General features: G+C 45.9%; 1 protein-coding gene across 1 annotated transcript in view; it reads right to left on the bottom strand.

Moving 5' to 3' along the window:
• Positions 1–18,422: 18,422 nt before the first annotated feature.
• The window catches only part of SLC2A8 (solute carrier family 2 member 8), a 10,359-nt gene continuing 1,136 nt past the window's right edge, over positions 18,423–27,645 (bottom strand). Inside the window, exons 3-10 of the mRNA XM_021714984.1 lie at positions 27,193–27,469; positions 25,580–25,679; positions 23,219–23,418; positions 22,289–22,432; positions 22,037–22,145; positions 21,121–21,294; positions 20,555–20,700; positions 18,423–19,036 (exon numbers count right to left, since the gene is read on the bottom strand). Of these exons, the coding sequence (XP_021570659.1) occupies positions 18,899–19,036; positions 20,555–20,700; positions 21,121–21,294; positions 22,037–22,145; positions 22,289–22,432; positions 23,219–23,418; positions 25,580–25,679; positions 27,193–27,255 (1,074 nt within the window). The 5' untranslated portion in view covers positions 27,256–27,469 and the 3' untranslated portion in view covers positions 18,423–18,898. The remainder of the gene's footprint in view (positions 19,037–20,554; positions 20,701–21,120; positions 21,295–22,036; positions 22,146–22,288; positions 22,433–23,218; positions 23,419–25,579; positions 25,680–27,192; positions 27,470–27,645) is intronic.

The raw sequence follows: 27,645 nt of genomic DNA, 5'->3' as shown, positions 1-27,645 counted from the left end.
CTGTTCATGCCATTTGCCCACTTTTTAATGGGGGTCATTTGCATTTTTCTTACTGATTTCTTTGAGTCCTTTGTCAATTCTGGATATTAGACCTTTATCAGGCATATAGTTTGTGAATCTCTCCTCTCATTCTGTAGATTGCTTATTTGTTCTGCTGACTATGCTGTGAAGAAGATTTTTAGTTTAATTAAGTCCCACTTGCTTATTTTGTTATTGTTGCATTTGCCTTTGGGGTTTTAGTCATAAATTTGCCTAGGTCGATGATCAGAAGAGTTTCTCCTAAGTTTTCTTCTAGGGTTTTTATGGTTTCAGGTCTGACACTTAAGTCTTTAGTCCATCTTGAGTTAATTTTTGTATATGGTGAGAGACAGGGATCAAGTTTTATTTTTTTACATGCAGCTATCCAATATTCCCAGTACCATTTGTTGAACAGGGTGTCCTTTCCACAGTGTATGTTTTTGCCTGCTTTTTCAAAGATCCGTTGGTTATAGGTATTTGGGTTTATTTCTGAATTCTCTATTCTGTTACATTGGTCCATGTGTCTGCTCTTGTACCAGTACCATGCTGTATTGGTTACTCTTATAGCCTTGTAGTATAATTTGAAGTCAGGAAATATGATGCCTCCAGCTTTGTTCTTTTTGCTTAGGCTTGCGTTGCCTATTCTGGCTTTTTTGTTTCCATATGAATTTTATGATTGTTTTTTCTAATTCTGTGAAAAATGACATTGGTAGTTTTAATGGGGATTGCATTGAACCCATAGATTACATTGGATAGTATAGTAATTTTCACAATGTTGATTCTTCCTATATATGAGCATGGGATGTTACTCCATTTGTGTTCTCGATAATTTTTTTCTTCAGAGTTTTGTAGTTCCTCTTGTTGAGATTTTTTCACCTCCTTGGCTAAATATATCCCTAAGTATTTTATATTTTTGTCTGCTATTGTAAATAAAGTTGAGTTTTTAAATTGATTCTCAGCTTGGTCACTATTGGTGTCTAGCAGTTCTACTAATTTATGTGTGTTGATTTTGCATCCTGAAACTTTATCAAATCATTTATCAAGTCCAGAAGTCTTTTGGAGGAGTCTTTAGGATTCTCTAAGATCATCTTGTTGATATGATCATATTATTGGAATATAGAGATAGCTTGATTTCTTTTCCAATTTGGGTATACTTTATTTCTTTTTCTTACCTGATTGGTTAAGACTTCCAGTACTATGTTGAATAAGAGTAGTGAAAGCAGGTATCCTTGCCTTGTTCCAGTTCTGAGGGAGAATGTGTTTCACTATTCTCCATTCAGGATGACACTGGTTGTGGGTTTGTCACATATAGCTTTTATTATTTGGGGAATGTTCCCTCTATGTCTATTTTGCTGAGAGTTTTTTTTTTTTATCATGAAGCAATGCTGGATTTTATTAAATGCTTTTTCTGCAACCGTTAAAATGAGCATATGATTTTTGTTTTTCATTCTGTTTATGCAGCGGATCACATTTACTGACTTGCATATGTGGAACCATTTTTGCCCACTTGGTCGTGGTGTTTTATTCTTGTTTTTATGTGCTGTTGATTCTGGCTTGCTAATATTTTGTTAAGGGTTTTCACATTTATATTCATCAGGGATATTGTTCTGTAGTTTTTTTGTTTTTTGGTTGTATCTTTTCCTGGCTTTGGTATCAGAGTGATATTGGCTTTGTAGAATGAGTTAGGGCAGATTCCCTCTTCTTCAATCTTACATAATATTTTCAGTAAAATTGCTACCAGTTTTTCTTTGAAGATCTGGTAGAATTCAGCTTTGAGTCCATCAGGATCTGGATTTTTTAATGATTTTGTTTTTTTGAGTCAGAGTGCATTTTGATCTTTTGTTTCAGTGTTTAGGACTCCTTAGAGTATTTCTTGTAGAACCAGTCTAGTGGTAACAAATTCCCTTGGCATTTGTGTCTGAGAATGCTTTATTTCTCCTTCATTTATGAAACGTTATTTTGTAGGGTACAAAATCCTTGGTTGACAGTTATTCTTGTTGAGGAGATTGAAAATAGTGATCCAGTCCCCTCTGGCTTATAGGGTTTCTTCTGAGAAGTCTGCTATTAGTCTTTTTTTTTTTTTTTTTTTTGAGTTGGAGTCTCACTCTGTCACCCAGACTGGAGTGCAGTGGCCGCTCCTGGCCACTGCAGCCTCGACCTGATGGGCTCCAGCAATCCTTCCACCTCAGCCTTCCGAGTAGCTGGAACTACAGGCGCACGCTACCACACCTGGCTGATTTTTTATTTATTGTAGAGATGAGGTCTCGCCATGTTGCCCAGGCAGGTCTCGAACCCATGGGCTCAGGCAATCCACTCACCTCAGCCTCCCAAAGGCGCGGGATTACAGGCTGAGCCACCAAGCCCGGCTGCTATTAGTCTTACAGGTTTACCTTTGTAAGTTATTTGGTGATTTTGTCTCACTGCTCTTAAAATTATTTTCTTCATATTAACTTTGCATAACCGAATTATTATATGCTTTGTGGACGACTTTTTTGCAATGAATCATCTGGAGGTTTTTGAGCTTCTTGTAACTGGATATTTAGATCTCTGGCAAAGCCAGGGAAGTTTTCCTCCATTATTCCCTCAAATAGGTTTTCCAAACCTGTTGCTTTCTCTTTTTACTCAGGAACACATGTGGTTCTTAGGTTTGAATGTTTTACTTGATCCCATATTTCTTGGAGACTTTGTTCTGTTCTCTTTTTTTTCTTTATTGTTGTCTGAATAAGTTAATTCAAAAGTCTTGTCATCAAGTTCTAAGATTCTTTTTTCTGCTTAGCTCTGGTCTACTGTTAAAACTTTCCACTGCATATTATACTTACCTAAATGATCTTTCATGTCCAGAATGTCAGGTGCTTTTTTTTCCAAGGTATTTTTTTATCTCTTTAGAGAATTTTTCATTCATGTCCTGAATATTTCAAAATTTTCTTTATGTTGGTTTTCAATTTCCTTCTGAAATTCATTGATCAATTTTGAATCCTATGTCTGGAATTTCAAAATTTTCATTTGGTTAGGGTTCATTGATGAAGAGTTGGTGTGGTCTTTTGGAGGTTTTGGAGATCTGCTTTTTCATATTGTCAGAATTATCTTTCTGCTTCCTCTCCTTTGGGTAGACTATTTCTTATTTGAAGTTGGCATGTGGCTGACATAAGCACTATAGGGTTCCCTTGGTTATACCAGGGGGACCCCTTAATAAAGCAAAATATTTTTTTAGAGGGCAGGCCTCTGATAGTATAGGTTTCCACCACTACTAAAGGATCCTGGGAACCCACCGGCATCAGCGTACCAACTAGCATTGTTGCGAAAGACTGCATTTGGCTTCAGTGAATTGTTTTGGAGATTCTTCCAACACACTTATTCGTTTCATGATGGATGATTTATGAGCACATTTGCCCACACCACACTGAGTGTTCAGCAGTTTTGGACCCCAAAACAGCATGACTCCTGAGCCCCACTTTCCCATTCATCCGATCTCACACTGAACAACACACTGAAAAAACACACTGAAAAAATTCCTCACATGTAAAAATTTTGCTGATGTGGAAGAGGTGGAACAAAAAACAGCAACGTGCTAAAAGGCATCAGAATTAATGAGTTCAAAAATGGTTCTGAGCAGTGGAAAAAGGATCTCAATAGGTGTATTGCATCAAATAGAGAGTATTTTGAAGGTGACTGAAGTTTCAACATGTAAGAATAAATAAATTTCATATTTGGGGAGTTCTCCCCTTGTATTTTTATCCTTGGTGTGGTGAGTTTCTCAATTGCTATTTGTGGCAGTCCTGTGCTGTGTACCTGCACTAGCTTTCAGTGTCCTGAGTGGCCAAAGAGTCTCAGAAAGTAGTGTTAGCTGAGGTATTATATCTGATGTGGTAGACTATAATATTAACCTCCAGCCAGGAGGTGGCTCTTGTGGGAGACAGCCAGCTGCAATGATGATTGTGGGATTTCTCCTTGGCATATGTTACTCCATGAAGTGTCCAGCCATCCTAGGTAGAGGGTGGGGCTCTGGAAATTACCCAAGTCCCCAGCTCTCTGTCTGTTTTAAGCCTATCAGGGGAGTGCAGGGTGTTGGGAGAGGGAACTTGAGTACCCCACAAGAGTACACACTTGGCCACCCCAGTGGGCATTAAGGAGTCCAGGGCCATTGGGATAATGCTGTTGTGCAGGGCAGGCACAGAAGAGTTTATACAGGAAGTGAGAGGTTGCTATGGCAACAATTCCCTCCTGGCTTCTGGCTTGACCTCAGGCAGTTTGCCCTGTAAATATCAAAGTGCAGCTGTCCCCAGGACCTCAGGTGTTCTCAGGCAACCTGCCCCTGCCAGGAACAGTCTGCAGCTGTGGAGTTTGCCTTTGGGGCTCTTCCCTTTCCAGGCTAGCTAGAAAGCAGCTGTGCTTCCTGCAAGGGTTGAGTTCCTGGGAAACGGTGGCTGGCACGGTTCAAGGCTTTCTTTTATCCTGCACCACTCCATGGCAGAGCATAGCTGTGGGTAAGGCAGTTTCCATTGAGGGCCTAGAGTCCCCCAAGGCTCATGGTGCCCTCCAAGTCTGCGGTAGGAGCAAATAACTCATAAATTCCCCTCACTCACTTTCTCCACTGCATCCCGAGGCTGCCAGTAGACTGTTGTGGTACAGGAGTTTGCCTCATTCCAGTCCAGGTTGGCGGATTTTTATCTTTGCACTCTGTTATTATTTTTGCTTCTTTGAAGAGTCGTGGGGCATGCTGCTGGTGTTGTTCCTCTCTGGGTGCTGAGGAAATTTATCTTGGTTTACTCCTTAGGAGAAACTCACCCTAGCTGTCTCACTTCAGCCATCTTAATCCCTTCCCTCATTGAGTTTGTTTGTTTGTTTTGCTCACCTGAAAGTGGACACAGGTTCTCAGTGACTGGAAGAAGCAAGCATTAAATGCCCAGGCTTTTGCTGCTTAACAGGAAGCAGACTTCAACACACTGTTATTGCTGTGCTATAGCCATCCTTTAATCTTCTAAGGATATCTTTTCACTTACAGTGTTTTTTAAAATGTGGGTCATGTGGACTATTATGTCTGGTTTCCAAGGGTTGGCAGTTAAGGATCAGCTAGGCTACAATCATATATAAGTGTAGCAGGAATCTTTACAGAGAGAGATGGGACACCAAGGCTACTTTGCCAGGAAACAGCGTTTATTCTTGCCAGCACCAGCTCAAAGCTGAGCCCCGAACCCAAGGAGGCATTGCCTTATATATCATTCCTTTACGTTGTAACCTCTTTGTCTCCCTTTTAAGATTACAGTTTGGCATTATTCATTTCATTGGATATTTTGTAGCCTGAGGCTGCAGTTAGCATTACATGTTACACAATGATTGGTTTTACTTAATTATTCCATTTGCATGTCCTATTTGCTGATTGGCTTACAAGATCACTATCCTGATTGGATTCTGCCAAAAATTTGAACATGTAGCACGCTCAAGTGAAAAGCTGGCAAAAATAGTAGCATAAAGAACCAGGAAGTAACTTAGGTAATAAAAGGAAATGAGGAATAACTTATATAAAAACAAGAAATAGGGTAACTTATAAAAACAAGAAGTAAAGCAACTTATATAAGAACAAGAAGTAACATATTTTCTTTTTCCTGACTTTTGCCTCTGCATTTTTCATTTTGCAGAGGGGCCTCTGCCTCAAAAGAGGGTTGGTAAAACTGCAAACAGATTAAGTATTGCAAATGTTAATTTTTTTGGTTTTTTTTGAGTCAGAGTCTCACTCTGTTCCTCAGGTTGGAGTGCAGTGGCACAATCATGGCCATTTCAGTCTGAACCTGGCTGGCTCAGGTAATCTTTCCGCCTCAGTCTTCCAAGTAGGAGAACTACAAACATGCTCCATCACACCTGGCTAATTTTTTAATTTATTATAGAGATGAAGTCTCGACAAGTTTCCCAGACTGAGAAGTCACATTTTTAAACATTAACTTGTTGAAATGATTAGGATGTTCACTGAAAATAAAGCATGCAAGAAGAACCTGAAGTGAAGGAACAGACAGTGAACTAATTTGGCACACTCAACCACCTTTCTCTTTCTCCTCTTTCCCAGACCCTTCTGTAGGATGGAGCTGGTCCTGCATGAACCCTGTGTTCAGTCTACCTGTAGACTCATCCTCAGTCCAATTTCTGAACACACAGGATAGGACTGTCAGAAAAGAGAGGAGGAAGTGCATACCAGGTTTTGGGAGCCAGATGGACAGTCACAGAAGCAGGAATCTGCATGGTGTGTACAGGTAGGCAGAAAAGACCTCCCTAGAGTTAAGGCCTTGGGTTGGAAGAAGGCTGGATGGGGTGGCCAAATATATCATGGGGTCTTCCGTCATTAAAGTGAGGCTCAAGAACTTAAACATTTCAACTCATTTAACTCCACTTGGTGTGTGAAATTGAAGTTGGCACAAAACGTAACCATAGCAGTGCTTCAAGTTTAATAGCAATTTGAAAAGGGAAAATAAAATGACTTAAGCACTATTAAAACTTAGCTTACCTTTTCACTTATATTTGTAGTATAGAATACATTATTAACTCTGGGGTTAACAGGCGGCTTAGCCCCCAGAGCCATTTCCAATAAACAAGATGCTCAGACCCCTAGAATGGGATTTTCCCCCAGCACTGCCAAATACAATTGAGAAATTTGTCTTTTCTTCTACAAACTTCATTTAGTTTTGACCAGGCTCCCAATTTAGTGGGCTAATACTTCCAAATAAAGCAAAGAGTCATACACTCACGTGATGGCCCCAAACCCAGATCTCCTGCTTGCCCAGTCACCAAATCCACCTCTGACCCCACTAGTTGGGCAGAGGCTGAGCGGTGGGGACCCGCTCTGTTCCTCTTGCTGAGCCCTCGGTCCTGTGGGTCACATGCCCCCTTGGGTGCAACCTGAGGCCGGGAGAAGAAAGATGACCAGGCCGCCACTCTCGCTGCCACACTGTTCCCTGGTGGCATTCAGGCTGCTGGCAGCCGCCTTTGTGGCATTGGCTCCAGCCACCTTTTCACTGTGGCTGAGGTACATTCCCAGGGCCACCCACCAGTGCAGGAGATGGTGGCTGGGGTTGCAGCTCGTCCTTATTTTTCCTGCTCACTTGTGTCCTTCTTGCTCCACACCCTGATCTGCTCTGGGCTGCCAAGACCTTAGTCACTAGTGTAACACATACTCAGGCCATGCCCCTCACACACTGGGTCCAGGCTGGAGAAAATTTTGCCCTCAGAATGGAGTGGGTGGCAGTAGGTGAGAGCGGTGCCCACTCTGTCACCTCAAGGCACAGGTGCACAAGGCTTCTGTGCCTCAGTGTTGAAAAAGTGGTCCCAAACGCCGTGTGTAAGAGGGCTGCTGTGGAAGTTTCATATTTCTCTAAAACCTACACCCCTCATTTAAACTAAACCAAAATGTAGCAAGCTTTGTCCACAGGTAATTGGTTGTAATATAATTTCTGTTCAACAAACGTCCATAGGTAATTGCATAATTTTTGCTGTGGTCACAGGACTGCCTTTTTACATCCACCTCTCGTATTGACACTGTGACCCTCCATCCGCTAGGCATACCAACCAGTTCCACTTAGGACACCTTAGTTGCTTCAAGGGCTCAGTGCCTTCCTCCTTTGTCTTTCTCTCCCCTGTCTTGGGCTTATCATCTCTCTCTCACCCTTCTCTTCCTCTGTTTTCTTCTATTTCTTTCTTCCTACCTTCTCATTCAATCAGCCAGTATTTCTTGAGTGCCTGCTCTGTACCATACACTGGAGGTGCACACAGTGACACAACAGTGAGTGAGAAACATAGTGCCTGTTGCCAAGGAGCTCACTAGACTGAAAATACAGGAAGGACTGAGACTGACTTGTCAGGAGTTTGTACTTTGTCTCCATTCTATCAGTCTCTGAGACACAACATAATTAAACTGAAAATAACAAAAAAAAATTTTTTTGAAAGCAGCCAGAGATAAATGAGTTACCAAATCCACCACTGGCCCCACTAGTTGAGCAGATGCTGAGCGGTTTCTTATTTATAGGAAGAAACCAATTTGGATGACAAAGTATTTTTCATCTGAAGCCATGGAGGCCAGAAGGAAGAAAGATAGCATTTTTTAAATGCTGAACTAAATGACATGCCAATTGTGAACTCTACACTTAGTGAGAGCATCCTTCAGGAATGAAGAAGAAACAGAGACATTCTCAGAGGAAGGAAAACTAAGAAATGTGTTGCTAGCAAATCTATCATAATGAATTTTAAAAAGTTCTCTGAGCAGAAAGAAAACAACAAAAGGAAAAGGCTAAGGACTTCTGAAAGGAAATAAAAACATAAGATGCAAAAATAGAGATCTGTATAATGGACTAACCTACTTTTCTTGAGGTTCTTAAACTATATGTGGTGGTTGAAACAAAAATTCTAACATCTGATGTGGTTGTTAATGTAGAAAAAGTAAACATTTAAAACAATTATGTTTACAAAGTGGGACGTGTAAAGTGACATAAATGGAAATAAAATTTCTATACTACTCAAAATGGTAAAATAGTAATATCAGTAGATTATGGTAAGCTGTATAGAAAAGGGGCACCAAAAAATGTATACTTTTTTTGTTTTTGCTATTGTGACTAGTGCTGCAATAAATGTATACATATTTTAAGAGATGTTATCTATGTATTACTTTTCAAAGATGAATTAAATTATGACAGCAATGTGTAGTATGATGTTTGCTCAACCATGCTTCTGCCATTTTCTATGTTCTGCCTGTCACACATGACACTAGCATTCATTTCATTAATACCATTTTTCGAGTGAACATCATACTTAAGATGTGTATACATTTTTTTGGCACCCCCGTATATTTAATAATTCCAAGAGCAACCATTAAGAAAAGTATGCAAAGTTATATATTTAAAACATTATAAATAAATCAAGATGGACTTCTAAAAATGTTCAAGTAACCTAGAGAAAGGCAAGAGAAACAGAGAAATGAGAAACAGGAGAAACAAACAGAAAACAAATAATAAAATGGCAAACTTAAACACTAACATATCAGTAACTACTTTAAATGTAAATGGTTTAAACCCAGTAATTAAGACAGTTTGGCAGAATCAATTAAAAACAGGATCCAACTATATGCTGTATATAAGAAATGTACTTCAGGCTGGGCTTGGTGGCTGATCCCAGCACTTTGGGAGGCTGAGGCAAGTGGATTACCTGAGCCCACGAGTTCAAGACTGGCCCAGGCAACCTGGCGAGCCCTCATGTCTACAATAAATCAAAAAATTATCCGGGCATGGTAGTGCGAGCCTGTAGTTGTGGCTACTTGGAAGGCTGAGGCGGAAGGATTGCCAGAGCCCAGCAGGTCGACGTTGGGGTGGCCATGAGTATGCCACTCCAGGCTGGGCAACAGTGAGACTCTGACTCAAAAAAAAAAAAAAAAAAAAAAAAAGGAAAAATGTACTTCAAATAAAATGACATTAAACTGAAAATAAAAGGATGAGAAAAGATATTCAAATATTAATTTAAAAAATCAGTAGGAGTGGCCACATTAATATCACATAGAGTTTAATTGCTAAAGACAAAGAGGAACATTACCTAAAGAAGAATCAAGCCAATAGGAAAACATGATGATTCTAAATGTACACGCACCAGATAATAGCACTTCAAAATACATGAAACAAAAATAATAGAATTAAAAGCAGACAAATCCACAATTACAATGTGAGCCTTACTAAATACCTTGCAACATGAGACTGGACAAATAAAGTTTATGCTGTATTAATGCCTGTACAGTAAGTTTAAGTTGAAAGATTTGGATCTACATATATTAACAACATGTATTTCCAAAACATAATGCTGAGTAAAACCCAGCAAGCTACAAAATAATATATCTGAATTATGTTTACAGATAATGACTTATGCAGTAGTACTATAAAATCCTGTATGTAAAAGAGAACAACAAATTTAAGATAGTAGTACCTTTAGGGGAAAAGAGAAGTGAATGAAAACATGTAAGAATGAATACAAAGGAGACTTTGACTTCATCTATTTTTTTGTTTAGACAGGGTCTCACTTTGTTGCCCAGGCTAGAGTGTAGTAGTGTTATTGTAGCTCACTGCAGCCTCAATCTCCTGGGCTCAGATGATCATTTCATCTCAATCCCCAAGTAGCTGGAACTATAGCCACCCGCTACCACACCCAGCTAATTTTGTGTGTGTGTGAAGATGAGGTTGTTGCAGGGTGATTGAAAACCCTTTGCTGGTGATCAGGTTCTTGGTGCTGCGTACAAACAATTGGACGAAACATACAAAGAGTTAAAGCAAAGAATAGTTTATTTACTAAAAGGACAGAGGGAATACACTCCAAAGAGAGGATGAAGTGGGCCCGAGCTGGAGTAGCTCGAGTTCAGCAAAACCAGTACCTTGTATATCCTTCAATTTCGCAAAGTTTGCAAAAAGAAAACATTTTGAGAAACATTTCTGAAGTTAGATGCACTTTCTCTGCCTTTGTTGTCAAATGGATTTCTCCCTGAGCTGTCTTGGTCTTCACATGGTTGTCTTCTTAAAAAGACACAAGTCAGATTGAATCAAGGCCCAACTTACTCCAATATGACCCCCCAGCTACTCCCCACCCCACCCAAGTAAGACATAAAGTAAGATATCAGCCTTCAAGGCAGTGGTGAGGGTCCTCAAAGGGTTTAAGCAGGTGTGTGTGTGTGGGGGGGTTAAGTTAGATTTTCTAGCCCCACACAGAATTTCTCAAACACACCACCCCACTCACATGAGCAGTTTGGAAGCTGCAGCCTCAGGTGAGGTTGTAATTGAAAAAGCTTTTTAATGGAGAGAAGCCTGAGGCTATGGACTTCATCGGTTCCAACCCAAGGAGGTGAGCTTTGTGCATTTCAGTGAGGTGACACAATGAGAAGTGTGGTTTTGAATGGATCGTCTAGGATAACTTCACTTGGGAAGGCAAAGGGTTTCCTCTTCGCTGCTAAATCCCTTGTCCACAGGAAATCACATGGGGCAGAAGCACGTCTTAGGGGCTCAATTTTGTGGCTATGCTCTCTCCTCTCTGTGAGTGAATATAGTACTACCTGAGCCTGATGTCCAGATCACTGTTCAGTCAGTTGGGAAGCTGAGGATTTTGTTGTTGTTGTTGGGGGGGTGTCTACAGTCCTTGTTTCTTCCTCCAAAGGAAATGGAACATAAACATAAGGGGGTTTTGATGGACTGTAGTCCCTTCTCCTACTCCCAGTTTTGGTGACTGCAGGTTTATATGAAGTTTAAAAGCCAGTAAGGTTTCCAACCAGCGCGGAGGATTTCTGAACTAAGAAACAGAAGATTCTGAGCAAATGGGTCTTCCTAAACTATAAGTTTTAAGGCTAAAACAGTTGCCTCTGGTCAATGTCAATGTACTGAGCGTGCCAAAAAAATGAATACACATACTAAGAAAGGAAAAAAAACTGTATGAAAATTGTAACACTCAGTATATACTGATAACTAAAGATGAATACAAGTCACATTTGACTTCTGCAATTACAAGAGGTGCTCAAAGTGGTTACCATCAGTGTCTAGACATTTCTGATTTACAGCAAACTACTGCAAGACTCGTTGCTATGTGAGGCCTCCTGGATCTTCCCTTGTGCACATCACACATGGTACCATGCATCTCAAACATATCATGAATGCATGCAATTGTTAGGCATGTTGGAAGGTTCTGTTGCATACTCACGCCTCCATTGTGATAGTACTTCAACATTTTCAAGTTTCAAACACTGCTTTAAAATGGTCTTGCACTCCTCAAAAGACAACTGTGCATTCGTCATTATCTTTGACTGTCCTGCCTGTCGCGTGGTGACACTAGCATTCATTTGATTAACGCCATCTTTGGAGTGAACATCATACTACACATTGGTACTGTAACTCAATTCAACTTCAGTAATAAATGTATCATACATAAAAATGTGTATACATTTGTTATCACCCCCAGTATATATCAAAACCTTTTTTCCTTTCCCAGTGTGACTCTATACTTCCTTGGGGTCACCCATAGTCTCCTGAGACACTTATAACAAATACGGCAATAGCCTTGGTATCCCCCACACTTCGCTTTATTTATTTCTTTATTTTTATTTTTTGAGTTGGAGTCTCACTCTGTCGCCCAGATTGGAGTGCAGTGGCCGCTCCCGGCCACTGCAGCCTCGACCTGCTGGGCTCTGGCGATCCTTCCGCCTCAGCCTTCCAAGTAGCTGGAATTACAGGCATGCGCTACCACACCCAGCTGATTTTTTGATTTATTGTAGAGATGAGGTCTTGCTGTCCAGGCGGGTCTTGAACCCACGGGCTCAGGTAATCCACTCACCTCAGCCTCCCAAAGGCGCGGGATTACAGGCTGAGCTACCGAGCCTGGCTGCTTTTTTTATTTTTTAGTATATAGACTAAAGTTTCCCAAAGTATAGAAGTTCATAAAGTGTCCATTTCAAAATCAGGGTTCAGAGAGTTAACCCTATGGTAAATCAGTTCGGTGAATTGAAATCTAGTTCAGTGAATTCTAGAGTTTCAACATTTGACACCAAAGACTTTGGTCTATGCACTATTCTAGAGCTCTGGAATGTTTTGTGGGTTTTTGGGGGGGAGCGGGTGTAGAAGGACCTGACTAACTGACTAAAGGGTGGGGGAGACTCAAGAAATAAGCTGACTCAAAAAGTGACACACAATTCAAAGTGCAGTTGCTGTTTTAATGGTGGGAGGTGCATTTTTTTTTTTGCACATTACTTACTTCTAGGAGCCACAATTTAATTCAACATAGTTTATATATACATGCTTTTACTACACCTTGAGATTCAGGGAAGCCCTTGTTAATAATAAGGTCCAGGGTGAAGCTATGATGCACTTTAAATTTTAAAACCTACTCAAAAGAATATACATAGGTTAAAGAAACAAAGAAAGAAAAAAAATACGGATACAAGGACAATAGGGCCCAGCCAAGGTGGAGGTTCCCTAGACAACAGGGGAGGACCTCTGAGGTTGGAGGGAGAGTAATCCACAGTTGCCATGTGCCACCTCAATTTTCAGTAATAGTGGCCACTAGGTGCCAGATGACATCCGACAACAGATGCAAGTGTCAGTCTGGAAAGATTAGGATGGTGTGCAGTGGCTATGGGGTGGGTGGTAATGGAGGCACACCTGGTCACCAGCCTCCTGATTCCCCCTTGGACCATGTTTCTGGGTCCAGCACATCCTCTCAGGTGGTCCCCACAACTCGTTGACCAGAGCCCCTGGGGGACACAGCCTAAGTCTCTGTCCATGGGATCATATGGAATTTCTATCTAGAAAGGAGCAAGCACCTTGGCTTGGGGTAGAGGTGAGGGGGGGAGAAGTACAGTCCATAGAGTTTTGGTGAACCCTAGGCTGACCCACTCATGACCTAAGAGCTGCAATATCTGTCACAGCAGAATAAAGTGCATGAGATGCATGCTCCTTAACAAAGTGTGTCAGGAAAAGACCATTTTCACACTCACTCCTGTCCTTGGGCTAATTGTTTCTCTGAAAGTACAGAAGTCCATCAAATGGTTATTTCTAAATCATGTTTCACAGAGTGCATCCTACAGTGAATCAGCTGGGAATCTAGTTCTGTGAATCTTGGCGTATCAACAATTGACATCAAAGACTGTAGTCTATGCACTACACATTGCTCAACCATATTCACGATTTTATATCATGGCAGTGGACCTTTTTCTTCAATGCCTTCGTGATTGATTTCACTAGGTAGTCTTTTTTGAAATACGGATAGAATATGATGGGGGAGGGGGGTTCTTAAAACAACAGAAATTTATTCTCCTACAGTTCTGGAGACCAGAAGTTTGAAATCAAGGTATTGGTAGAGCCATGCTCCCTGCAAAGGTGGTAGGAAAAGAGTGAGGGGTGAGGGGATAACATTCTAAGGGAAAATAAGGATGGGGTAAATTTTCTGTTAATGAAATAAGTTAACATTTAGACAAGAAGACAAAATCAAGCACACATCTGGACCCAGCTTAGTGATGTAGGGCCAAGGCCCTTTGCCCCCTGAAAGTTTGAAAGCACCGACAAGGAGGCGAATGGAAAAGGAATACAAATTTATTTCCCATCTACACGGAGCCTTCAGAATGAAGACCCAAAGATACAGGGGAAATTGTCCTTTTTATGCTTAGATTCAACAAAGTATGAACAGCAATGTAGAAATAGGATTGGACAGGCCGGGCTCAGTGGATCAGCCTGTAATCCCAGCACTTTGGGAGACTGAGGAGAGTGGATTGCCTGAGCCCATGGGTTCGAGACCAGCCCGGGGGCAACCTGGCAAGACCTCATCTCTACAATAAATAAAAAATCAGCTGGGCGTGGTAGCACACACCTGTAGTTCTGGCTACTTGGAAGGCTGAGGTGGAAGGACTGCCAGAGCCTACAAGTCAACACTGGGGTGGCTGTGAGTGTGCCACTGCACTCCAGATGTGAGTGCAGGGTGATGGAGTGAGACTACAGTTTAAAAAAAAAAAAAAAGAAATAGGATGGGACAAAAACGTACAATTTATTGCTTATTGCTAATAGACTGAGGAAACCCAGCAAGGTCTGTCTGCCTAGATTCCTTTTGGCCTCTCTGGGCATGGATTTCTTCCTTCTAGATGTGGGTCAGGATCCTTTTTGGAGTGGGGGTCTTATGACCAACAGTCAAACAACAGAGGTCAGATAATTTCCTTATGGCCAGTTTTCACAGAGAGGCAGAGGCAAAGTTAGAGTCCTGTTTTTAGGTTTCATGACTAGCTCTGGGGAGGAAGGATTCTAGTTTCTATGACTGAGAATGGGACTGAGACAGAAGGGAAGGAAGAGGTCAGAGAAAAACTTGCTTCTGAAGCAGCTGCTGAGGCCTTCATTTTGGGGTATCGTTTTTTGAGTCCCAACAGTCCAATTAGAGACTAAGAAAGACAAAGATGAAAGCAGCAGAGAAGACAATGTGCCCATGAGAGAAGGATCACACACAGACTTTTCATGAGTACACAAAGACTGAGAGAAGACTGAGGAAGACAAAATGAAGAAGTGACTGAGAAACAATATGGAACCAGAAAAATGACATGTATGTAGAAGCATCTAGGGAGACATGAAGGAAAAGAAACCATTCAGAATGAATACTTGCTTCGGCTATTAGGACCATGAGAACTGACCCACATTTGCTACCTCCTCAGGCCACTCCACAGCAGCACATGGGACTATTCTTTCAGCCAAAGTCCAAACCTAAAAGGATTGCTGGTACAGTAACTCTTGACTCTCTCTAATTTCTTTGTTTCTGCAACTTGAGTGCTATTTAGCATGCAACTACTTATTTCAGGTGTTGATCCCTTAGAGTCAAGGCTCATGATGGACCAGGGGACTTGGAAGACTAGAGTACATGTGGCCAGAAGCTGATGTCCTATGTCTATTTAGGATAAAATTTACAAAAAAGAGCTACCGTGAATCTCTCAGAAATGAGAAGAGCTAAAAATAGCATATTTTGTTAATGTTGTCTCCTACCCTGAGAATGACTTATAATATCTGATCTCACTCTCTTGTGCCACATGCTGAGTGAGAGAGTCAAGAGTCAGCAGTAGGCAGTCAGCATTCTTTCCTGGCAGCAGTGAGATAGATGGTGGTCCAACATTGTTTTGTGCTCCTGTAATTTTGGGTGGCCATGGAGGATAGATTTCAAATGTTTCTGGAGAGGAACTAGTCATTTGGAGCTTCTGAGCATGGGATGGGGTTTTGGATAGTGACTTACGGGCCAGAGTTTGCCAGCACACATGTTCCAAAGTGGATATGATGAAATACAATGTAAAAGGATCCTTGGTTTTCACTAAGTTCCCATGCTAGGCATCACAGAGCAGACCAGATCAGCAGGAAGTCTCTCATGCCAGGTGCTACAACTTCCCACTGAATTTGGACACAGTTGTTTTCCAAGTATTAGGAGCTTTCCAGCAGTGGATCAGAAGGGACCCAGCTTCCCTGAGTTGGCAGGATAAGGAAGTCCTCCTGTGTTTTAACCCTCTAAGGAAAGTCACTTTGAAAGCACTCATCTACTACTTGTTTTGTGTCTGCTTTCCTCAGCCTTTTCCTGTCTGTAGAGCCCACCTCTGCCACTCAGCAGCTCCTAGGAACCCTCAATTCTATGATACAGAATGAAGTGTGGCCCGAATCGAGAATCTCGACAAAAACCCACTAAAGTTATTAAACTCAATATGTTGTCACTGTATCTTTTGACAGCACATATCAGGCACTTGAGAAAATGCCGGGGCATCTATTTTGTAGCCAAAAGAGGGTTTGAGAAATAGTTCCTCCAAAATGACAAAGAAATCGCCTCCATTCAAGAAGCAATACTCATTTCTAGCCTACAGCCATCCATGCGGGAGAATCAGGCTATCTAGAGACATCCTCTTCAAAAGGGCTTCGCTTGGTTACATAAAAATTAGAAACTTGATTTCCTCTAATGTAACTTCACAAAAATTATGTCCAACATAAAACAAACAGCCCAAGTGCTCTGGACATTCACTTAAGGAGAATGCCACAGTCTATGCCCACTGTGGCAAAACAGACACAGAATCTTGCTACGTTGCCTAAGTTGGCTACAAACTCCTGGGCTCAAGCAACCCTCTCACTTCAGCTTCCCAACAGTCACCATACCTGGCTGCCCTGTGTGGTATTCTAACATTCAATGTGCTTTGGGGGCCAGCTGCCATGGGAGTGGGTTTCTCCTTTGCAAGTTTCCATACAATGCAATCCAAAAAATGCAACCTTTTGGTGGTTCATGTTACGTGGCTCAAGGCCTGGAAATCAGTAGTATTTGAATAAATCTTCATGATTGATGGAACACTGAGGTAACATGTGCCTTACCTATCATCAGCATCATGCTTTGTGAGTGTTGGTGCTCAGAAAACAATAGCTCAAAATAAAGGACTCAGCAGCTGTCTCTGAAACAAAAGTTTTTCCTTGACCTCTTGCCCTTCGGCCTCTAAGTCTCAATCTCCCCCAAGGCTAGTCATAGGAACTAGAATCCTTGGATCAGACAAACCAGAACCCCTTTTCCCAAAAGTCAGTTATAAAACCTAAAAATATTCTATGTAAAAACTGGTCATAAATAAATGATGTGACCTAAGTTGACAGTGGGTCCCAGGACCCTCATTCGAGAGAGGACCCTCCCCCATACCCAGAGGAAGGAATGCAAGGAAGGAGAAGCCAAGAAGAATCTAGCCAGAGGGGCCCAGCCTAAATATGGCTGATCCTAAGTTATGCTTGTTATGCCCAGTGTGATTTCTTGTGGATCATGGGCTTAGTAGCTCCCTGCACAAGAGGAAAGCCCTTAGCTTCCCAAATGGACTCAACCCAGGTGATCCTTCAAATCCATTCAAATGCATAAAGTTCTCCTCTCGGAAACCCCAGGTGTAATTCCAGGTCACTTTCTTTTTTTTTTTTTTAAAGAGTACCTACCTTGACTGAAAACCTTCCCAGGAGCAGTCAGCATTCTCATATTTGGGTGACTGCACTTAAGCTGGGTCTGGTGTTGACCATGAGGGAAGGGTTACATGGAGCTGGCAGTGAAAGACTCTCCTATCCGTTTCTGCATTCTTTACCAACAGAAGTTAGCAATATGGCCTGATGATGTTTAGTGCAAATTAAATGCACTGGTACGCATGTCAGCATGTGCCTGTATCTGCGTATTTTTAAGATGTTTTTATTATCTCAGATATCTATATATTTTTTCTATTAAAGTAGATATACCTATATGTAAAGATTCATGTATCCAGATCTGTTTGCTTCCCTCCTACATAGCAATGTACCATTACAAAATGGCACAGTCCTAGGCTGCTATACACATCAACACTTCGATTGTTAGTCTGATTGATGTATATACACTGATGCCTCTATTTATGTTACATATTTCTTTATATATCTAGAAATATTAGTATTTTGTGTATATATTTATTTCTAAGTTAGGTCTTTTCCTAGGCCCTGTGTCTGTGATTTGCTCCTGACAATAAGTACTGTAAATAATTTTATCATTTATCAAAATAAATGAGTAAAATTTGCAAAGTGCTTAGGATAGTGCTTAGTAGCTAGTTAATTGCTATAAAAATTGTTAAATGTTTTATATTTTTCCCACAATAAACTTGTATTACCTAGATAATGAATTTGTTAAAGACTTCTGGCTCCATTAAAGTCAACGGAAAAAAAGGCTTTTTTTTTTTAACTCAAGATTTGATGGCTAATGAGGCAGGAAACTGAGCTCAAGGAAGGAGCCCGAACAACTGCTCAGTGCCTAGGGTAGGCTGACCATGGGAAAGTAAACCCACAGGCAGGGCCCAGAACCTGGTTCATGGAGGTGGTGGGAATACATCCTTATCAAACTGGGCTCCCACAAAGAGCCCAGAAACAATGACCTGATTTTCTGAGTCAAATCTTTATTTGGCAAACGAAGTTCCTTCCTGGCAATGTAGCCACATGGGAGGAGCAACCAGGTGCCCAGCACCCAACCACCCGAAGTGTCTCCAGCCAGAAAACCAACCAACCAAAGCCCTCCTCCCTCCTTTTCCGCTGCTTTAGTGTTATGAAGGAGACAGTGCGTGGCAGGCTGACCACAGGACTGCAAGGTTTCCTCGAGATGCTCTAGAGTCTGCAGAGCAGCAGCAGGGACTGATCCTGAAGGCTGGCGAACCTCATAGCCCTGGGTAGTGGGTTGTAGAGAGCTGAACAGGAAGGAGGAACCCTGAGAGCCAAGGCTTCAAGGGGTTGTGGTCCTGGATCCCAGTCCCCTGGGGCAGGCAGGAGCTCCAGTCTCAGGCCCAGCTCAGAGTCACAGGCTGGTTCCATCCCCTCCAAAGTGCAATGCCAGCCCAACTACTCACAGGAAGGAGCTGTCATCGCCCCTCAAAATGGGCTGTGATTTGTTCCAAAGTCTTCCCTTTGGTTTCAGGGACACAGAACAAAGTGAAAAGGACACTGATGATACAGAAGGCAGAGGCTAGCCAGAAAACTCCGTAGGGCCTGAGGACCTCCTGCAGAGAGGAAAGGCTACGCATGGGCATGGCAAAAGGTCAAGAGTGGTCACGAGCTGAGGCACCCCCCACCCCCACCAGGCAACACCCTGACCCCTACATGTCCTGCCCATGGCCATGCCCATTCCATCTCTACTCTGCTCTGGGAAGTGGAGGACAGTCTGGCACACAGTCCAGTTGCCTGGGCCAACCACTATCCAAGGTGCCAATGCTGTGGCCGGGGAAACGGGCTCACAGCAATGTAGAGTGACTGCTCCATGGTGAGAAGCCTGCTATCAAGTGAGTTGGCCTCCCACATCTGACTCCAGGACCACAAAAGCTTCCTCCTCCTCAACTTTGGCCCTGTCCTGAGGTCGCTGCCCCCAGTGGATTCTCTCTTCATGGAATAGTGGGAATGGGTGAGTTATCAGCAGGCTGAGACCACGTAGAGTAAGCATGGCCCCAGGAGCACATGGGGACACTTGGGGCCCGTGGGCATGAAGGAGCAATCCTCTTTTGTCAGAACCCATCTTTTCTGTCCTCCACCACTGAGACCTCCCAGCTGCCAGAACCAATGGACCCACCCTCTGCAAAGACCTTCCCTTGGCCTCTTGGACACTGTCTACCTGGGTCACTGTTAGGTCTTCTATCATCTCCCTCTTGGCTTCTTCCTTTGCTGTCCAACCCCTCCCAGGCACCAGCACGCAATTTTTACCCCCATGCCTCTGTCCTGGATCTCTGATAAGCTCCCTGAGCAGCCCTGACTGACTGGAGGCCAGACTCCGCACAGAGTCCAGGCCAGCCTTTCACTGACCTACCTCCCCATGCCCCAGCTCAGTCCTCCAGGTTCATTCTCCCACCATTGCCTTCCCAGCCCTTGTCATAAAGGGGACCCTGTCCACCTTGTTCACTGCTATCTCTGGCACCCTGAACAGGCCTGGACAGGGTACATGTTTGGAGACCTGGAGGAAACAAATGACTTGATTATATGCTCCAAAACCACCTCTCTATTGGCTTGGAAGCCCTGGGGCAGGGACCACATCTGTGTTGGTTCACCCATGAGAAGGTAGCAAAATGGTGAACTGAATTGATACTCCCATCAACCATAAGAGCAAGGTGCTTTACTCTCCTCCATTTGCAGCCAAGGAGGCTGGTTCAGAGAAGGTAAGCATTACCCCCAAGGTCACACAGCAAGGAACTGGCCAAGGTTAGACTTGCACCCAGTCCTATTGACTCTTCTCACACAGACCTTGGGCTCCAGGCCAGTGTTCCTATCATTCACTAAGGAGAGAAGCCGGCTATGCTGTCTGTCCACCAAGATGGACTAAGACTGCTGAGGAGTCACAGCCTGAGTTTCCTATCTGCCCCAGCCCATCTGCCTCCACTTCACACCGACTGAGATGGTTGATACCCCAGGCATGGTGGGGCCTCAGCCTGGACACAAGACCACTGACCCTGAGTCTCCTGCAACAAAAGCAGTTTGAGGAAGCACTTCCCTGCTGACTGCATGATGGGAAAGGCCATGGGGCCAGCACTCACCATGAGGCTGCTGAACTCTTTCGTCACCAGAAAGGCCATGAGCCAGTTAGTGAGGACGCAGATGCCTGTAGCCACGCCCTTGACATGTAGAGGGAAGATCTCCGACATGAGGAGCCAGGGGATGGGCCCCCAGCCCACAGCAAAGCCTGCAGCAGCAACACAAGCATCAGAGCCCACAGGGACCAGGCTCCTGGGCTTGCTGCAGAGCGAGGAGGCTTCCTAGCCTGTGGGGCTGATGGCTTCTGGATTCATCTGGTCTCACCAGCTCTATTCCTTCCTGCTATGAGGCCTGGGGCCAGCCTCTCCCTTCTTAGGCACGGGCTGTCTCTATAAGTCAGGGCAATAATGGGGCCTGCCCAGAGGGTTGTTGTGAAAGGAACATAGCAGGGCTTAGCGCAGCAATCTGCTACATGGTCAGAGCTATAAGCACAGAGTCGGGATCTACGGGACAGAGAGGTGAGGCTGGGCAAGACTGGGCTACCTGGGAGCCATAGGAAGCTGGCAAAGCAGGGCCAGGGCTAATGGGAAGGTGGCTTTCACCCAGCCTCCCACGGACCCCTTCTTACCAGCAATGAAGAGGCACATGCTGCCCACAGCCAACCAGGCCAGCCCCTCACTGGTATCAACGGGTTCCATGGAGACAGGTGCCAAGAGGGCCATATGTGAGGAGTTGCCAGGGCTACTCTGTGTCAGCTTGAAGTAGGCACCGAAGGCACTTGTGCTGAATACCATGATTATACCTGTAGGTGGGAGGACAGTGTTGGGCAAGGTGCTGGGGAAACAGCCCAGAGTGCAGCATGGCCACAGTGGTGTGGCCCAAATGCCTCTGAGGGCAAGCCTGGCTCACCAAGATCCCCCTACTTGGCCTTTCGGCACTTTGGCCCTGGGAGCCCTGTCTGGGCAGCAGCTACCCCATCATGGACCACAGACCTCAGCCAGCCCCAAGAAGTTCCCCGAGCAGACCCTCTGGGCCCAAGGAAGCAGGAGTAGCACCAGCCCAGCAGCAGCATTTAACCCCCAGCCCCCAAAAGTCATCTTTGCAGCAACCTGTGGGCACCAAGTAGATCATCTCACAAACCTCACAACAGTGCTGAGGGAGGTGCTGTCATGATCTCCATTTCTGGATAAGAAAACTGAGGCTCAGAGAGGTAAAGTCACTTGTCCAAAAGGACCACAAGCTTCTGTGTCACTTCACCTCCCTGGATCTAGTTTCCTCACTGTAAGCTGGGGCTGTGATGGTACCTTCTGGAAGGCGTTCACTGCAGAGGTGGAAGGCATGGCATGGCAATGCATTAGTGCAGGCGTGGAATAAGTGCTCATTGAGGAGCTGTGGTCAAATCATGGCCTTCTTAGTCCCTGATGTCTATCCTTAATGAACGTTCACCAGGTCTCCTCTTTGGCAAAGGCCCTCCAGCCCATGGTAGGGGGCCTGGCCTGGGTACCCCACCTGCACAGGGCTCAGCCCTCACCCTTGGGCCTCACCTGACAAGGCCAGGAGCAGCCTCCGCCCTGCTCTGTCCATGATGAGGGCCGCTACAGCTGTAAACAGCACCTGGATGATGCCCACGATGACCGAGGCCAGGCTGCTGTCCTGGGGAGATAGGGCCAAGGCTGGTCAGGCAGGCCAGCCAAAGAGATTAGTCACTGCTTCTCCAGTCCTTTGCTGGGTGACTACTTCCTAGGCTTGGGAAAGAAGTCCCACTCATGTGGCAGGCCAGGCAGAGGCCCCTTTACCTTGAACTTGGCCTCTTCAAAGATGGTCTCTGCATAGAACATGACAGCATTGATTCCTGACAGCTGCTGGAAGGCCATTAGTGAGATCCCAATGATGAAGGGCTTGTAGATGCTGGGGAGCCTCAGCAGGGCCAGGTGGAAGCCCTGCTCCAACAGAGACCACCATCAAGCCTCCCTCTACCCCCTCCAAGGGGCACCCACCCCTCTTAGGGTCCACTGTCCTAAGGATTAGGGAGTGAGTCTGCTTCTCATCACAGTCCCACTTGTGGTCTCAGGTGCACAGACAAGACCCTACAACCCTGTAACCTTACCTCCCTAGGGCTCATCCTGATGGGCTGGGGGAGCCACACAGAGACGACTCGGTAAAGTGCATGCTGTTCCCTGAGTCCTAGCCATCATCAACGCAGCCAGCACTTGTCTCAGGCCTGGGTCTGGCCCCTAGCTGAGTGCCCCCACAGCCCTCTTCACTGAACCCTGACCACCACCAGGAGGCATGTGTTCTGACCCCCATTTTACAGATGAAGAAATTTAGGCTCAAGGATGGAAAAGTCACACAGCAGGTAAGGGGTAGAGTGGGGGGCTCAAGTCCAGGTCTGTCTCACTCTAAAATCCAGACACTTAGCCTTCTTTCCTACCCTATAATTCCCTAGTTAACTCCAAGTCCTCAACTCTGCACCTGTGTTCTCTCTAGGCCCGGACTTCTCTTCCTAGGACAGTAGGAATCAAGGCTCAGGTTTCCCAGTGACCTTCAAGGCTAGGGCCCAGCTGGTCTCCACCTGCTTAAAGACAGAATAACCCTGGGCCCGTTCCTTGATGAAGGTGGAGGGGCACCACACTCATCCCCCACCAGTGTGTGGCATTAGGGTCAGGCTGTGCTACCGTCCCTTGGCTGCTATTCCCTCTCCCTAGCTCTGCCTCCAAGACTCTCACCTGGTGCTCAGACCCAATGGGGGGCTCTTCCCAGCCCTGCTCAGAGCCCCACAGAAACTGCAGGGCGTCCATGGCTTCCTGGTGCTTGTGCTGAGTCAACAGGAAGCGTGGGGTCTCAGGCATGCAGCACATGAGCAGCAACATGAGGGAGGGGGGCACACAGCCCAGGACGGCCAGCCAGCGCCACTCCAGCACCCAGCCTGGTTGAAGGGATGGGGAGACGTCAGAGCTGGGCTGAGCCCATCAGACCTTACCAACCCCAGGACTCAGTTTCAAAGGTGGGACCTCACTGCCTCTTCATGTTACTACTGACATTGTCACTATCATTGTTCACAAGGGTAGAGGGCATGGGCCAACCACACCAGCTGTAGAAATGGTGGGTACGTCAAGACATACATCACTACGCTGCATCTGTTCAATGAAATATTTATGTAGTCATGAAACAAAGAATGAGGTGCTGGCTATGTGTCCACATGGAATGATACAGCATCACCTATAAAAAGGCAGGGAAAAGAGAGTAAATATGCATATTCCTCACATATGCACAGACCGCACCACTACCAAGACCAGGCAGACTGGAATGCAGACAGAAACAGGGGAGGATTTTCACTAGACAGGCTCCCCCACAGCACTCCTCGAGTGTTGAATTGTTTGAATGTTTTATCTGTTCAAAGTATAAATGACATTAAAGAGGTGGCAGAACTCTTCATCTGAAAGATGGATGAAGAGCAGCATAAATGCAGAACTATCTAGCTTTATATAAAGCCAAAGAGTTCTCTAACAAAGGGGCCCTGGAATAAATGAGTTTAGGGCACAGCCTCTCTAATTTCTCCTAAGCCGAATGGCTTACCCCCCCCAATGGAAAAATACCTCTGTGACAGCCACGAAGTACCTGTTTTTCTCCCATGCTGGGGGGTGCAGATAAATCATAATGGCTCCATAGAGTCTAGTTGTTGGAGTATTGCCCCAGTGTGAAGCAAACAAGTCACCACCATGTCACTTTGTGGACTGAACAGTTAACCCACACCAGTGGATCAAAACTCACAGAAATTGATCATTGAAAGGCAGGAGAAGCAACAAGTGCACATGAAGATGAGCTGAAGGCAATGCTGTGGGTAGATCAACACCCAACCCTGTCCCCCAAACTATGAAGGTCAACATCTGTGCTTTGTTTCACTGCAGGGCTCCCAAGACAACCACACTGCTGACAGGATTCCAGGTTAGTCAGGATGGTAAGTGGGAAGAAAGGAAAGACCAAGGACCTGTGTATTGTCCACTCTGAAGATGCAGGTGTATGTGCCCTGGGCCAGGCCATAGGCTGTCAGGCCCTAAGCCCCCCACTCCAATCCCCCCTGTTCTCAAGCCATCACTTGACAATTATCATTTGGGACCTGCTGCCAGGCACTTTTCATGTGTCACTTAATTTACTCCTGCTACTGCCTTGAACTAGGTGTCTCCCATTTAAAGACAGAGAAACAGCCTGGGTGCAATGGCTCACGCCTGGAATCCCAGCACTTTGGGAGGCTGAGGTGGAGGATTGCTTGAGCCTCGAAGTTCAAGACCAGCCTGGGCAACATATTGAGAACTCATCTTTACAAAAAATAAAATTAGTTGGGCATGGTGGTGCACACCTATAGTCCCAGTTACTTGGGAGGCTGAGGTGGAAGGATTTCCTGAACCCAGAAGGTTAAGGCTGCAGTGAACTATGATCATGCCACCACTGCACTCCAGCCTGAGTGACAGAGTGAGACTCTGACTCAAATAAAAATAAAGATAGAGAAACAGAGGCCTCCAGGGATGGTGTGACTTGAAAAAGGTCACACAGCAAGTAGCAGAAGCCATCCCCAAACCCTGGACTGTCAAACATGAAGCCTGCTCTCTTTCTAATGAGAACACATCTGCCTCCAGAAACTTCCTCCATGCTGGCCCAACTCTGCCCCCAGGGGTCCCTAGGAACCATCCCTTTACACTGCAACTCACTGACATGGTAAATCCAGCACTGATATTCTGAGGGAGATTCACCCCTTTAAGCTCCTGGGCTGAAGACTTGCAGTGCCCTATGATCCCTGGAATCCTCTGGCTTGTCACTACACAATAAGGTACTCACCTAACCGGTCAGCCTTGCCCTCACCCCTGGAGTGGGCTTCTGGGAAGATGAGGACATCACCTTCTCCAGTTCTCCCTGGATCTTAGCCACAGAACCACCTATCTCAAGGTCCCAGGGAGATAGTCTGGAGCCTGGTAATTTGGGCACTGGCTGTGTGACAGGCAAGTCCTCTCACCTCTCTGAACCTCAGTTCATACGTTCATAAAACGGCCACACGGTCATGAGCAGGAATCAAGAGACAATGACAACTATACCTGCCAGGTAGGCCAGGAGGATGCCGACAACAACCATTAGCTGCACACAGGAGCCCAGGAGCCCCCGGACTGCTGGGTAGGCAACTTCAGAGATATAGACCTGCCGGCAACAAGATGAGCCTTTACTTGGGGTCCCAGAGTTCTTAAACTGAAAAAGCTTAGCCATCCAGAACTAAGGAAGCCCTGACTGGGGCTACTGCAAGCTGATGCCCCCAATCCGACCACCCCAGGTCAGCATAGCCCTCCCCAGGTCCCCCACCCACACCCCCACCACCAAATGGTCTGTGGCAGCTGCTTAAACAGGCTTGAGGATAACAGGTGGCTGCTGTGTGTGTATGTGAGGGCAACAGGAGGACACAGAGCTTCCCAAACTCTCATTTAATGTGCACAAACACCTTTGATAAAATGCAGATTATGATTCAGTAGGTCTGGGGAGAGGGGCCAAGATTCTGCCTTGCTAACCAGCTCCAGGTGACTGATGCCCAGGTCACTGGCCCAGGGACCACACTTTGAGTGGTGCCCTTGGAGTAGAAGTAGAAACTCTCCACCTCAATGGCTACCAGTGGCTGCCACAGCTTCTTTCTTCTGCGCTAGGTGCTGCTTGGCCCTTCCTCATGCTTCGAAGTTATCCCATATCTTATGCCCAAGATGAAGACAGGTGGGTTTTTGCCCAGTAAAACAACCTAAAACATAAGATCCCCAGCTTCTTCCCACCCCGTCTTGACCCAGCTGCTGCCTGGTGCTCAGCAAGTGCACGCGAAATGAGGGGGAAGTACAAAGGGATGGGGGGTTGGTGCTGAGCCACTGCTTTCAACCCCCACCAGGGTGGGGTGTGGGTGGCTGGTCGTCCACGCCCATGGCCCCCAACAGTTCATTGGTCACCCAGCAGTCTCAGCAGCAAGGGTCCAAGTCCTTCCACAAGCCATGGCAGGGGCTGCATGTGCAAAGCCTCACTAAATCCTCACCTCACCAGCACCCCATGAGGTGATGCCATAATCCCTGCTTCACAGGGAAGGAAACAGGCCCAGAGAGGCACTCTGCTCAGGTAAGTGGCAGAGCTGGGATCTGATCTAGGTGTGTGGGGCTTCCAAGTGAGCAGCGCTGGGTCAGGAGAGGGTGAGGGAAGCTGGGAAGAGGTGGAGGCAGGCTTGTGCATAGTGAAGGGAAAGGCAAAGGCTAGCAGCCTTCGCCCCAAGGACAATCAGAACAGGATTTTCCTAACCGTACTCAGGGATTGGAGACAGAGGGTTGGGGCATTAAAGCCACAACGTGAGGCTCCTGTTGACCACCTGCAGGTGCCATCTGGTTTGTAGAGCAAGAGAGGCACAGCCAAGCGTGACAATCCCGAGGTCAAGCCCCGCGTCAGGGCCCGCCAGGGGCGCTGACTAGTTATGGACTCTACCTGGGTAAAGAACTTCACGTTTCTGAGGCTCAGTGTCATCCATAAAACGGAGACGATAAGGCAGCAGCTCCTTCCAAGAGCCGAGCGAGGGTCAGGGAGACAAGGCAAGAACGGGCAGGGCGCCTGGGCCCCGGGGGGCTCCGCTCTCGGGTGCGGGGAGCGGTTTGTCGCCTTCCTCCGCGGGCTCAGGCCGCGAGACGGGGAAACTCACCGGGGCTGCTAGCGAGGCAACGCCGCAGGCCAGGCCGGTGAGCAGGCGGCCCCCGAGCAGCATCCACAGGTCCTGGGCCGCAGTGATGACGGCAAAGCCGGTCACGAAGGGCACGGTGCAGAGCAGGAGGCTCAGTTTGCGCCCGGCGCGGTCCACTAGCCAGCCCCCCAGCACGCCCCCCGCCGCGGCGCCCAGGGTCACGATGGCCTAGGGGCAGGGCGACCGCGGATGAGCAGGGCCCGCCAGGCGGCGCCGTCCGTCCGCGCCCTCCACCCACCTCCGCATCGCAAGGAAAGGGTGGGGTCCTGGGCTGGAGTCAGGAGGGGGCGGTCCTGGGCAGGGCAGCCGGGACCCACACGGCCGAGGGCCTCGGCTCCTGCCCCGAGGGGTGCGAGGCGGAGGGCCTTGGCGCCCGTCGAGTGGGAGGGCGCGGGGGTCCCAGGCCGGGCGGGG

Source organism: Carlito syrichta, unplaced genomic scaffold, assembly GCF_000164805.1.
Source record: "Carlito syrichta isolate Samal-C Ts95f unplaced genomic scaffold, Tarsius_syrichta-2.0.1 Scaffold306369, whole genome shotgun sequence".
Taxonomy (NCBI): domain Eukaryota; kingdom Metazoa; phylum Chordata; class Mammalia; order Primates; family Tarsiidae; genus Carlito; species Carlito syrichta.
Note: the sequence above shows the minus strand (reverse complement) of the source record. Positions and strands in the feature narration are given on the sequence as shown.